Below are 13,632 nucleotides of genomic sequence, written 5' to 3'. Positions count from 1 at the left end.
GAAGTTAGACCAGCTGTTCTATGGCGACCAGTGCCAAACGGAAGGAATCCCAGACGCGCAAAATCGTGGGGCATGGCGCCTTCTTGATTATTTCTTAGCGCCGTTTACCCCTGTCGTTGCAGCCAAGGTAGTGGAGTACCTTCTGTAGCGTCTTCTCGCCTGGGGAGGCCATCCGGGCTGTCACATGCGCCACGACGCGAAAGAGGGCAGTCTCGTACCCTTCGGTCGCAGGGGTGGCGGACCAGTATACCTTCCGCACTTGATCATCGATCGCAGAGAAGCCGCATCACCACCGGATAACGCCATTGCAAGAAGGTGACAGTGTCCCAGATGCGATGCGGAACGTCTATGATGAACACCATCTCCTCCCCCCAAGAAGGGCATTTCACGCCGCGCCCGACCCAACTGTCGTCTTATCGCGACAGCCAATACGTCACAACCTCCCCCCCTCTCCGGTAAGCGAACTGAGGACCCTCGAATTCGGCCGATTGGATGGCCTGTCCGATGTGTGCATGACTTCTTGTCAGGATCGCTTGCATTCGTGGTTGCAACCCTGTTTGTCCTCTCTTGACGGCTTTACAATTTGAATCTTGAATCGAAATGCCTGCTATCTCTCCAAGATAGCATGAATCCTATGCACAGTGTTTTTATCTGTCGATATGAGTCGGCTGAGCCACCCGTCTGTCCGCGGACCACGGAGCAGAGCTGACCCCACCGAAGCGGCGGGGCACTGGGGCCGCGGACTGCCGTCAAACGCGGTCATTTGGTCCCGAACCCACCGCCATTGAGCATCAATCCTTTGCCTGTCCAGGAATTGCGGCGGCAATTGACCACGAGAAAGTGACATTCCAACCAAAGCTTGATCACGAGCTCGCTGAAATGCTGTTCGCTGCCATCGGCAACTCCAAAACTTCCATCGACAAAGTCCCGAGTCCCCGAGTCAAAACCAGGTTGCGCTTTGCCATGACCACGTCATATCGGCCGCGTCGACGTCCGAGAGATCCAAGCGGACCCAGGCGCCGTCCGGGACTAGTGGGCCTTTGTCGTAGCGGATGACAACCTTGCAGCTGCGTCTCAGCCGAGCACCAACAAACCTCAACTCTTGTTTAACCTCTTGCCTATTGGTGGGCACCATGGCCTTCCTGGTCAAACTCGTCTCGCCACGACAATCAAGAGTCTTGATGGGCACACGGATTAGGGCAGACGGCTGTGGGGTCGACCATGTCGATCATCAGATACCCCAACATCAACCTCCCGCTCCTCAGGGACGGGAAACCACACTTGCAAAATTAGTCCACATTAGCGTCTGCGGCCTGGCAGAATGGCCAACGGCCATCGTCATAATGTACAAAAAACACAAGAAGACTCGAGTCTTCCGTCATCAGCGACTCGTCGTCTCGAAGCGGGCAAGGGAGAAATAACACAACATCCCACATGAGCGCCGTACGCATGGCTCGTGCAGCCAAGTGGCATCCAAGCCCCCCACCCCAACATCTCTCAATGACCCTGTATAAAAAGCTTCGTCAAAGGTCTCTTCGAAAATGATCAAAAAAGAGGACACCACAAATAAACGCCCTCGTCCAGCTCTTGCACACTTGGAATGCCGAGTTCATGTTGCCCCTGTAATAGAACGCCTGGAGTACACCCACTCCTAGATCCCGTCTTGGGGCCGACCCTTGTCGCTTCTCTTTTTTCTCTAGTTGATCTACTGCGCCTTGAATGCCGCCTGCCACTTCGTATTGTAGCTGCGCAGCTCTTCCTCGCAAGCTCGCTCTCCAGTCATTGTGCAACCGGCAGCACGGACAACGAAGTCGCCGTCCTGGAACATCTCACCCTTGTCGTATCTGTTATAGGAGTTGAAAGTCTTCTGCGGCACGATGGCGAGCTTGGAGAGAATTGTCGGGTGCCATTGGACAACATGTTCCTGATAGGGTGATTAGTGGTTGGCATGACTTCGAGGCGCAAAAAGTAAACTCACCAACGCATGACCTTCGGCTTTTTGAAAGTTGTAGCTTCGGTACAACGGATCAAACCACGTGTCAATGAAGAATTTTGCCCACTCGCCGTTCCTGACGAAGAAGATGCCCGCCGACAATCCTTCCCTGTCTTGCGTAAGAACAAAATCGATGTCTCTGCCCTTCAGATGAGGAAACGTCTTGATGATGCTGTCTGGAGGAACGACCGGATGATCCCTCATCATCAAATTATCAAGTTTGTCCGACTTCAACACAAGGTTGTCCACAGATATTGACGGGTCCATGATGTAAGCGTCTTGGTCAATGTACCAAAACCACCCAGCTTCAGGGTATTTCGTCATTGCGTGCCTCAGCGACACTACTTTGTTCCATGACGCCGGAGAGCCGCGAAGATCGTAGTCACCTACATTCGCAAACATCACCTCATAACCTGGATAAAGATCATCAGTATCCCCCGCAACACCAGCGCTAGGCCAAGTAGTCTTCTACATACCGTGAAGCTGCGCATACTGATTTCTGTTGTCGCGAATGCTTGCCAGGTAATTGTCGCTATAGTTGTCCTCATCCAGCACCGTCACTATCACCACAGGCGGCTCGCCCAAGGGTGCTCGAGGCCCGCTCGGTGACTTGAAGGCTCCTGAGAGGAGGTATAGGAAGCCCAAGAATGCAAGAGCGCCCGCCGCGATAATCTTGAGTCTACTGCGACGGAACAACGGTGGTATCCTCGAGGTCTTCGCTCGGAAGGGAGGCGGGTTCGAGCTCTTTCGTGGAGGGTAGGCGAAATGCATTGTATCGAGCGAAGGGAGTGGTTCAAAGATATGAACCCGTTGGTTCGCAATCGATCGAGTTGTTGTGGATGGGCCTGCGTTGCAATCCGACGTCTCGATCTCCTGAAAGACGAAAGGGCCACCGTCGGTTGGAACGATTTTCGTTGATTGCCGAACACGAGAAGGGACGCTGACTGTGGCCGTTGCGACAAAAGGCTTGGCACTGAAAGGAGGGAGGAGAGTATCGGCGAGTCTCGAGGATCGAAAAGATTCGTAAGGAGTTCGCGCAAGATCATCAAAAGAGGCGCATTACGCTGTGTCTTTGGAAAGCGCGGGCGACACCTTCGTAAGAACAGTTGTTGAAAAAAGAAAGCTGTCGTGCGAGGGCGAAGGCTGCCGACCAGAGTACAGACTGCTTGAACACGAACTCGAAGGCATGGTCTTCGTCTAATTCTAGGTCCACCTTCGATCTGGACCGTGCCATAACCCATGGCCCTTCACTCATCATTCATTGGTCCGGGCGGTGATATTATTGTCCGGCTGGGAGGGTGGACCTTCACTGACCTTGTCCCCTGAACCCTCGTCCCCAGGGCTGCATTGTGCCCCACGGCCAGGGAGGGGAGATCAAGTTGCGGGGGTGTCATGACGCTGGGCATTTATATTTCCAGTGACTGGTTGATGCTTACGTCTCCGGAGATGGCAGACCAGGACAGATATCCTCACTCGCATGAGGCAAACATTGTAAACAATTGATTGAATGAAATTGGGCGCGTTCATTACTACTGTGTGTCTTGGTGTTGACGTGAATTTGGTGCATACCGCCGCGTCCAGTTGCCTCTCATATTTTTGTATCAGTCTGTGCGTGTGCCATCTCGAAAGTAACAGAGAGTTGGCGTCAGCTTTGGTCGAGTCGACAGAATGCCAACCGATTAAAAACAGCCTGATGTCGTCCGTCTGCCCACAATGAACCCGACCAAAACGGAGAGGTTCAAGGGCAGAACGGGGACTTGATCTCCGCACACAGACTAGTTGACACGATATGGAAGAGAATCTTCGAGGCAACTTAAGAGTGTGCGGGATGAGCATCATCAGCATGACACACATTGTACATCAAGCGGTGTCTGTTCCTGTCCATAAGAAAGATAACAGCCGTTCGCATTGTTTTCAGTGCCCGCCCTGCGTTAGTCTTCCTTGATATCTTCATCTTCATCGCCGTCACCACCCACGTCAAATACTCTGTCGCTCGCGCGTTGCAGCGCAGAGGCACTGAATTTTCTCACGCCCTTCCAGACACTCCACATGAAGGTCGCTGCACCCACCATGACGAAAGCCATTGTCATATCGTCAGCACGCGCGCGTCCTGTCCCGCCGCGACGGCCAGTCGTACCGAGAACACCGCCCGATCGAAGGTGCCACCACCGCCATGGTGACATGAATAAGAGGGTCTTTAGGAATCCTATGAGGCCGAGGGAGAAGAAACCTTTGAAGAAATGTTCCGGCCATGTCCCAGGCTCCTCAAGTATCTCCGGTGCGGGTTCGTGGATAGCGTCGATGTCATCGAGCACATTTGCAGCCATGTCGGCAATTGCTCCCACAGGATCAGCCCAGATGTTCATGATCGGGTCAGCAACGAAGCCGAGAATGAACACCGAAAGAAAGAAGATGAGTATGGTCAGTAAGACTTGTGCAAAAGTGCCCTGCAGACGGTTCGCCCACGACAGCCGCTCAAGTTTGTACTGGTAACCGCACGTGGGGCATGCGAAAAAGTTCCGTGTGGCCGTCGAATCGGCATATCTCCAGGCTTGCAGACAACCCTCGTGGACGTAACGTTGAGACCCCTTGCACTTGCACGGCGAGATGAGGCGCCCGGATTCGGGATCGTCGGATTTGTAAGTGGGTCGCTGACGCGAATTCATAAACCCGCTCATGGCTGATGGCTCTTCGAAGGTGGGATATACCACATCGAAGCAGATGCGGCATGTTCGCGGGCCGTAGTACTTTTGCTGTGGAGGAGCCTTAGGTTGTGGTTGCTCTTGATGGGGATTCTGCTTCTCGTCCTGGTTATGGGTGTCATGCTGATCGGACCGTTGTGATCCGGCTGTATCGGCTTGGGAGTGGTCTGAGCCGTTGGGGAGGTCAGATGGCCAACTCCACTGGGGTTTCGCGTGCTCCATGATGAAAAAGGGGGAACGATATGGTGAGGGGGAAGGATTTTGTTTGCGGCCCTGTGCCAGCATTAAACAGTCTGGGTTGGCCAGTTTGACGGTACTCTCCTCCCGGCTATAAAGTGATAAAAGCAAAGAAGATATTCGGCTGGAAGGTGTTTGGTTCGGAATGGGGATCTTGGCCCAGCTTGACCAGATGCGGCAGCACCTACATGGCAAGAATCAGTGTGGGCGATATGAATACCTGACCATCTTTCCTTTTGAAGATGGTGCCAAGCAAGTGAGATCTTGGATGAAGGTCATGCGTCTGGTAAGAAGTGAAAAAGAATATTCCAGCACCACTTTATCCAGAGCTGGTGCCGGGTGGTCATAGCTTCTCGACTTGTGGAGTTACATAAGCGAGGCACCCCCGGATCATTAGAGCAGCCGATAAAGTCACGTGTAACACCTTTCCCGGCCGGTTCCCACTGCCCAGACGGCTGGCAGCTTGACGCGGCGCGAGTTGCCTAGGAGGGAGAGCTTCGTAGCTCCGACAGCCTCACACCTCGCCTCGTTTGACTGCAGAACCCACCCTTCATCCTCTCTGTCACCGTCACCTAGAAACCCGCCATCAAACGTCAAACGCACAATTCAATAGTTAAGCAATGGCCGACCGTTACTCTTTCTCGCTGACGACGTTCTCGCCCAGGTATGTTGTTGGGACCAATTTGTATGACGTTTATGTGCTGACTTGGTTGGTATAGCGGCAAGCTGGTTCAGATCGGTACGCTTCCACACAGGCCCCCCACCATTGCTGATTTGTTACGACGATGAAGCCGAAGGTCGACATACAAAACTGACAATTTCGCAGAGTATGCTCTGAACGCCGTCAACCAGGGTGTCACCGCCCTCGGCATCAAAGGCGAGCCCGCTTGCCCCTCATTCCGCAGCCCCATCTCATGCTAACCCCTCGAAAGCCACCAACGGCATCGTCCTCGCGACCGAGAAGAAGTCATCATCGCCACTTGCCGACCCTAGCTCGCTGTCCAAGATCAGCCTCGTCACTCCCAACATCGGAATGGTGTACTCAGGCATGGGTCCCGACTATAGAATATTGGTGGACAAGGCTCGCAAAGTGTCCCACACTGGCTACAAGCGCATCTACAACGAGTACCCGCCCACGCGGATATTGGTGCAGGATGTCGCTCGTGTGATGCAGGAGGCGACCCAGTCTGGTGGTGTCAGACCCTACGGTGTCAGTCTGCTCATCGCTGGCTGGGACGAGGGTATCTTGCCCGAGGACGAGGCCGAGACCAAGGAAGGAGAGGAGAAAAAGCCTACTGGCAAGACGGGCGGTACTCTGAAGGGTGGACCTATGCTGTACCAAGTTGACCCCTCCGGAAGTTACTTCCCCTGGAAGGCGACGGCCATTGGCAAGAGTGCTACGTCGGCAAAGACATTCCTGGAGAAGAGATACACCGAGGGCTTGGAGCTTGAGGATGCTGTGCACATTGCGTTGCTCACGCTCAAGGAGACCATCGAGGGAGAGATGAACGGCGAGACCATCGAGATTGGTAAGTACCCCAACACCCCCAACATGACAAAAACAGGTGGCTAAACGGACGTGCAGGTATTGTCGGACCCCCAGCGGACCACTTGCTCGGCATCGAGGGCGTCGAGGGCGCCACGGGCCCTCGCTTCAGGAAGCTCAGTCCCCAGGAAATTGAGGACTATCTTACGAACTTGTAATTCCCGCGACGACTGGAACGGTCTAACCTTGTATCATAGAACAGCATAGAGACATGGGGGCGAAGGAGCTCCAAGCTCTAGAATCAATGGATGACCTGCAATGACAAGTTTCACCAAACATGTTGACCTGTGAATATTCTTGTCCGCATAAGCTTGGACTACGCGACTGTACGCTCCTTGCGTGCTACGATTGGGCTACCCGCCTCAGCAAGGCAAAAGGACGTTCTGGACCTAGAGAGATTAACCCCCATCTGCGGTGGTTGTCGAGGCCTTGGCTTGGTAGACAGCGAAGTGTCTGCGGCAATTGAGATGGCCAGTCTATATAACAGGCAACAGCTGCAGGCCGCAGCCCCTCAGACAAGGTTGGGCGCTGTCGGCCGCCGCCTCCCCGCAACTATTTAGCAGGTTTCCCATAGCCGAAACGCCCGTGGAATAACTGTGCCGCAAGGACACAGGACCGGCGCTCACCTGATGACTCCGCCTGACGGCATCTTGAGACTGATTATCCTTGGTGTCCTCGAGCGGCATAGCGGCTAGCAAACGAAGCTCTTCTGTGGCAGTCAGTCTTCAGCCGTCTGGACCGACCAGAGCTCAACGAGCCGTCCTTCGGTGCGTGCATGGGACGACCGAATTGCATCAGCGCCATACCACACCATCAACCTCTACTTCACCTACTTCTCATACGCAATCCGGGGGTCCTCACTGCGCCGCGCTTGGTCTAAATATCAGGTAAATTGTTGTTTGTGGAGACCGATAAATTTTCATGGCGCAGACTCCGATGAAAGCAAGTCAACAATCATCGATGCACTTCGCCATAGTTCATTTCATGGTCGAAGAGGGGAGTGAGAGGGGTAAGCCTTCGACCATTCCCATCTCGCTTGCATCGGCCCCGGAACATGTCTGTGTATGCCGACCTGGAAGGTCAAATGGTTGAAACCGAATGCCTATTGGGGAAGCCGAAGCCGAGCCTGACATAACAGGACTGGTGGTCGAAGTCGTGTCGGGGTCCCGGATCCCGATGGGGTCGGCATCGGCCCCGGTTGGACCAGGGGTATCCCCCAGCTCGGTGTGGTGTGGGTGCGGGTGATTGTGGGCACGCTCGGAAGCGTCAGCAAGTTGAAAGGGCAATGGCAGTTGCCTAGGGCTCCCACACCTCTCCCCCAAAACCTTACAAGTTCACGATGCGATTCGCTAGGGTTCGTGTCAGACTCGTTCGTTCTTTCCTCCGAGCCGGATCGTCCACCCCCTCGTAATCTGGGCCCTTGCAATATGAAGACTACAGACAAACCAGATCTTGTCCTCTTGTGGGTAGATATCCCTCTGATTATTCATTCGTCGTCGTCGTCGTCGTCGTCCATGTCGACGACGCATCACACACCATAGAGTCCAGAGCAGTCAGCATGTCAAGCATCATCGTCATTTAGTAGACCTCATCTGTCACCTTCTGGCTACTTCTCAACAGTTCCTGCTCCGAGAGCCATGATGACTCTTTTGCTTGATGTGCGTAATCTGTTGCGAGGTTGCATACGCATCAGAGGTGGGCCGGCCTCCTGCAGAGTCTTTGGGCCTATTAAGATTTCCTAGAAAATTCGTACATTGATTGTTGTTCGTCGCACATGGGGGCCTTTGGAAGTCAAGACTTGCTCCTTCTTCGACACATTCCTTGCAAACAAAACAAGAACCTGCACACGCACACACACGCACATACGAAGAAACTTACAAACCATCATCACCCAGGCACCCATCGGCAAGTCAAATCCCTCAAAAGTTCCTCATTATCTCCCGTCTTTTCTTTGCCGCGTACGCAAGCGCCGTCAACCAGACTCGTGGCACCATCCACAATTTTTGCGATTAAGTCAGCACTTGTCGTCAGGCAGTCGTCGGCCCCCTGTGACAGTCCTGCATGGCACCCCTCGCACTGCAACGGTACCCGAGGGACTGCGTCGAGCGCCCCATTCAGGACCACCGCGCATCGCCGTAACACCTGGATTCATGGCTAAATTCCCTTTTTGAGCCGCTTCATTGAACCTCACACCTGGCTTTGTCACTTTGACTCACACCGGTCACATCGCTGCCAGGGGTAGCCTTGTTCTGCTACAAGGTACTCCAACAGTGTTCCAATTACTTGGTTCTGCTTGGCTCTTCCAGGGAGTCCTTCACTTACCAGGACTGTGGTGAGGGTTCGGACTGGGTCTCCACGTCCACGCTAGCACCCTTCGACAATGGCGACTGGGTTTTCCCAATCACCCTCGGTCGAAGACTTCGACCCGTCAGAAGATGAGATGCGTGCTGTTGTGCTGGCCCCCGGGCCTCAAAACCAGGCAGTCTTCTCTGCTGCTGCCGAGGAAGTGCTCCTGGGCAGTGAGGCTTCATCGCCGTCAGATGAGTCCGCTGCAGGCACACCCGTCATAATGAATTCGAGAGCGTACCAAACCGAGATGTTTGCCGAAAGCATGAGGCAAAACATTATTGTGGCTGTAAGTGACCGCCGAAGAACCAACGCAATGTGCCGTGCACGAACAGCAGCTTAACTAATCCTCGGCAGATGGACACTGGGAGTGGAAAAACACAAGTGTAAGTCAGCCTGTGCAGAAGCGGTTAACTGCACGATGCTTACACGAACTTCAACAGTGCTGTCTTGCGAATCAGGGCAGAAGTAGAGAGAACCTCGTCAAAGCATGTTAGTCTGACCTTACCCCGTGTTATCAGAACTCAAGCTCATCAAGGTAGATCGTCTGGTTCCTGGCCCCCACAGTATCACTCTGTGCCCAGCAATTTGCCGTGCTTCAGTCTCAAATACCAGAGGTCCAGATCAAGTTTCTCAGTGGCGAGGACAATGTGGACGCTTGGTCCGACCAGGGAACGTGGGACGAGGTACTCCATAATGTTCGGATAGTTGTGTCGACATACCAGATCTTGCTGGACGCCTTGTCGCACGCCTTCGTACGTATGGAGAGGCTCTCTCTGGTCGTTTTCGACGAAGGTATGTCGCCGAGGACTCTCCCGACGCTGCACGGATTAACAGATCCTTAATAGCTCACAACTGCATCGGCAAGTCTCCCGGAAGCAAGATCATGACGGTCTTCTATCACGAAGAAAAGCGCAGAGGCCATCACATCCCCCACATATTGGGCTTGACGGCAAGTCCGACATTTGGTTCCAAGGCCGAGGGCATCGTCACTCTCGAGGCAACACTGGATGCCGTTTGCAAGAGCCCCACGATGCACCGCAGCGATCTTCTTGCCTGTGTCAGGAAGCCAACAATGGCCTTTGTCTCCTATCAACCTCAGGAATGTCCCGAACTTCCGGGTAGCCTGCGAAGTCTGAGAAAGGTCATTCAAAGTCTCGATATGTTGGATGACCCCTACGTTCTGCATCTTCAATCCGAAGGAACCGACCGCAGTCGACGGGAGCTGATGGCCGTTCTGGAGAGCCACGACACCTATATTCAAAACCAAATGACGTCGTTTGGTCGCCAGGCGTATTTGATCTTCCGAGACATCGGTCCTTGGGCAACAGAGTACTACATCTGGGTAGTCATTTCACGCTTCACGGCTGCGCTCCAGTCACAAAGCACCTGGCTGGATACATGGAAGAAAGAGGAGAAGGAGTATCTCGCTACGATACTCAGTCAGGTCGAGTGCCATTGTCCGTCCGAGCATTCTATCAGCCGTGAAGTTCTCTCAGAGAAGGTCTACACTCTTATCGAACATCTCTCCCAAGACAAGACCGATGTCATCGGTATTGTGTTCGCCAGGGAGAGGGTAACGGTCTCGGTGTTATGCCACTTGCTCGCATCGCACACGCTGCTCCGAGAGCGCTATCGAATAGGAGCGATGGTGGGCACTTCCCAATTCCAAGCCAGAAAGAGAGACGTCTGGGATCTCTCTCGGGTTGAAGACTTACAATCGCTGCATCAGTTCCGAACTGGGAGAACTAACTTGCTCATCGCCACCAGCGTCCTCGAGGAAGGCATTGATGTGCCGGCTTGCAATCTGGTCTTCTGCTTCGATACCCCACCGAACCTGAAGTCTTTTATACAACGCCGTGGACGAGCCCGGATGAAGGAATCCAAGCTCCTGATGTTGCACAGCTCGGATTCCACCCGGAAGAAATGGGAGGCCATGGAAGCGGAGATGAAGAGTCACTACGAAGAACAAGAGCGAGAGCTTGAACGCCTCCAAGACATGGAAGACATTGAGGAGTCGAAAGATATGATGTTCGTGATTGACCGGACTGGGGCAGTCTTGGATCTTGACAACGCAAGGCAGCATCTCGACCACCTCTGCCGAATCCTATCTCCGGGAGAATTCATCGACTGGAGACCCGATTACATTATCCAAAAGCAAGACACATCCGAGGCACCATACCTGAGGGTAACTGTGGTGTTGCCCAGCTATCTCCCATCCTACGTCCGTAAGGTCGACAGCCAAAAGGCGTGGAAGTCGGAAAGAAATGCCACCAAGGACGCTGCGTTCCAGGCTTATGTTGGTCTTTACAAGGCAGGGCTCGTCAATGATAATCTGTTGCCATTCAGACCAGAGGATTTCGTCGCCGGGGTTAACAAAGTACCTGCCATTCTCCAGGTCAACGGTCTACTCAATGCCTGGATCAACGTCGCCAAAGCGTGGAAGCTCGGAGATAGTTTGAGGTCGACCCGCATTCTACTAAAAGATTCGGCTGGAGCTCTTCAGGGAGAGTATGAGATGACTCTTCCCGTTTGGGTCCCAGGGCTGCAGACGATTCCCATTCACCTGGACTACAACACCTCCTGGTCCGTCGAGTTCGGGGAACAGCTTCCCGTTGACGATCTTACGGGCAACGATGACACGGCTGTGCTGCTCGCTCTACCGTACGGCCACCGCTGGATGTCGGCGGACACTCAGCAGGTCGTGAGATTCAGCGCAGTTGGCAACGCCAATCTGTCCGTGAGCCAGATTGGGGTCAACCAGTTCGTTGAAGAGCTCATGTCGGCGCAAGACCTGACTTGCTTCATCCGTGACCAGACCGGCTGTCCATACACATACGAGGGCATCATTCCAAGCAAACCGGCAGCTCAGTCTGTGCAGAAGGTTTTCTACGAATTCGAGGATGCCCCCGAAGATGTGCCATACCTGGCACTGAGGAAGTGGTCTCGCCGGTCAGACTTTCTCCATCGGCCGCAAAGCGATCCTGACCAAAGCCCGAGCAGCGGCAAGCCATACAACAGAGTCTACCCGATGTCATGGGCGAAAGTAGACACTGTATCAGCCGACTATGCTCGGTTCGGAGTGCTAATCCCATCCATTTTGCATTGTATCGAAACCCACCTTGTCGCGCGGGAGCTATCTGCGGGTCTCTTGCGGCCGCTGGCAATATCAGACCCAGCTCTCGTGCTCACAGCCATCAGCACGGGCAGCGCTGCCGAGCCCACCAACTATGAAAGAATGGAGTTTCTTGGGGATTCCATCCTTAAATTTTCCACTACAATCAACGTAGCTGCACTGAGTAAGTGAATCTCCATTGCGCGTGTAGCACGACATACAAGCTAACACCTCACAGACCCAGACTGGCCAGAACGGCTTCTCTCTTTCAAGAAGGACGGCATCGTGGCGAACTCGACACTCTGCAAAGCCGCCATTAAGCATGGTCTTGACAGATTCATTCTCACCAAGCCGTTCACGGGGCAGAAATGGCGCCCAATCTACGTGGACGACGTTCTCCATCGCGGTGACGAGAAGTCTACGAGAAGAATCTCGACGAAGACCCTCGCTGATATTGTCGAGGCACTTATTGGGGCCTCGATGATCGACGGCGGTCTGGAAAAGGCGTTGAAGTGCATGTCTATCTTCCTCCAGCAGATCAAGTGGAGAACCCTGGATGATTGCCGCCAGACCTTGTACGACGCCGCTCCTCCTGATGTAGAGCTTCCGTCAACCCTCGAACCTCTGGAACAGCTGGTCGGTCATGAGTTCAAAAAGAAAGCTCTCCTGGTTCAGTCCATGACGCACGCCTCGTTCACTTTGGGTAACACCCTTGGATGCTTGGAGCGTCTTGAGTTCATTGGAGACTCGGTTCTCGACTATGTCATTGTCAGCCGTCTCTTCGCCGTCACGCCTCCGCTCTCGCACCAAACCATGCATCTCCTCAAGACAGCCATGGTTAACGGCGACTTTCTCGGCTTCCTTTCTCTGGAGCAGTCCGTCAGCCAGGACGAGGTTGTTATTGGCGGCGACCCTACGGGCAATGAACCCATCTTGCGGCACTCCCGCTTCTCTTTACCCTTATGGAAATTTATGCGACACCAGTCGCCCGCGATCGGTCTCGAGGAGGTCAACGTGTCCAAACGGTACGCCGGCCTCAGGGACCAGATCATCGACTCGATGGAGAGGGGCCAGACGTACCCCTGGGCGCTCCTCGCGCGCATGCAGCTCCGCAAGTTCTACTCGGACATCTTCGAGTCTCTCCTCGGCGCTGTTTATGTCGACTCCGGTGATCTCGAAGTCTGCGCCCGGGTCGTCGAGCGCTTCGGTATTCTGGGATACCTGGACCGCATCCTTCGGGACAACGTGCACGCGCTGCATCCCAAGGAGGAGCTGGGCCATCTCGCCGATAAGGAAAGCGTGACGTATGTTCTGGATGTGCGGCAGACGGACGAGGGAGAAAAGGAGTACCTGTGCAAGGTCTTGGTCGGCACTCGGTGCGTCGTGGAAGTTGACGGGGGCGTTACCCGGGATGAAGTCAAGGTCAAGGCCGCGGAGGCGGCGGTAAGCAAACTCAAGGCAGAAAAGCTGGCTGCGAAGACGGAAGGCATGGTCATTCGTGAAGAAGACAAGGATCTGAGTATGGAGAATACAAACGACCAATAGACAGATTAGTACGATTGATGATTTGGACGAATTTCCCAGAGTCTCGCGGCCAGATGCGGGGAACGAATGGTAGCAAGAGCAATCAGCTTTTTATTTATTTTTTAATGATTAATTAACCCCCGTAATTCGTAACTCGTCGTATCGCTGT

At 53.9% G+C, this 13,632-nt stretch overlaps 4 protein-coding genes across 4 annotated transcripts; 2 read left to right on the top strand and 2 right to left on the bottom strand.

The window, feature by feature from the left end:
- Positions 1–1,281: 1,281 nt before the first annotated feature.
- Positions 1,282–3,181, bottom strand: CDEST_06657 (Putative glycosyltransferase 34, nucleotide-diphospho-sugar transferase). Its single transcript, XM_062922816.1, has 3 exons — positions 2,470–3,181; positions 1,979–2,406; positions 1,282–1,924 (listed from the first exon to the last, which is right to left on the bottom strand). The coding sequence occupies exons 1-3, from the start codon at positions 2,762–2,764 to the stop codon at positions 1,706–1,708; spliced, it is 942 nt and encodes a 313-aa protein (XP_062778867.1). The 5' UTR covers positions 2,765–3,181; the 3' UTR covers positions 1,282–1,705.
- A 743-nt stretch (positions 3,182–3,924) lies between these two features.
- Positions 3,925–4,917, bottom strand: CDEST_06656 (Putative Zinc finger, RING-CH-type, Zinc finger, RING/FYVE/PHD-type; the record flags this gene model as incomplete). The annotated part of the gene is made up of 1 exon (XM_062922815.1): positions 3,925–4,917. The coding sequence occupies one exon, from the start codon at positions 4,915–4,917 to the stop codon at positions 3,925–3,927; it is 993 nt and encodes a 330-aa protein (XP_062778866.1).
- Positions 4,918–5,410: 493 nt separating this feature from the next.
- On the top strand, positions 5,411–6,754 carry CDEST_06655 (Putative proteasome alpha-subunit domain, proteasome, subunit alpha/beta, nucleophile aminohydrolase). Its single transcript, XM_062922814.1, has 5 exons — positions 5,411–5,596; positions 5,652–5,671; positions 5,759–5,809; positions 5,865–6,461; positions 6,518–6,754. The coding sequence occupies exons 1-5, from the start codon at positions 5,553–5,555 to the stop codon at positions 6,634–6,636; spliced, it is 831 nt and encodes a 276-aa protein (XP_062778865.1). The 5' UTR covers positions 5,411–5,552; the 3' UTR covers positions 6,637–6,754.
- A 1,507-nt stretch (positions 6,755–8,261) lies between these two features.
- Positions 8,262–13,632, top strand: CDEST_06654 (Putative ribonuclease III domain, helicase, dicer dimerization domain-containing protein). Its single transcript, XM_062922813.1, has 4 exons — positions 8,262–9,113; positions 9,367–9,619; positions 9,673–12,123; positions 12,178–13,632. Exons 1-4 carry the CDS (start codon positions 8,859–8,861, stop codon positions 13,482–13,484), a joined length of 4,266 nt encoding a protein of 1,421 aa, XP_062778864.1. The 5' UTR covers positions 8,262–8,858; the 3' UTR covers positions 13,485–13,632.

This window comes from Colletotrichum destructivum, chromosome 4 (genome assembly GCF_034447905.1).
Source record: "Colletotrichum destructivum chromosome 4, complete sequence".
NCBI lineage: Eukaryota > Fungi > Ascomycota > Sordariomycetes > Glomerellales > Glomerellaceae > Colletotrichum > Colletotrichum destructivum.
The sequence above is the reverse complement of the archived record's forward strand: the minus strand, read 5'-3'. Positions and strand labels throughout refer to the sequence as shown.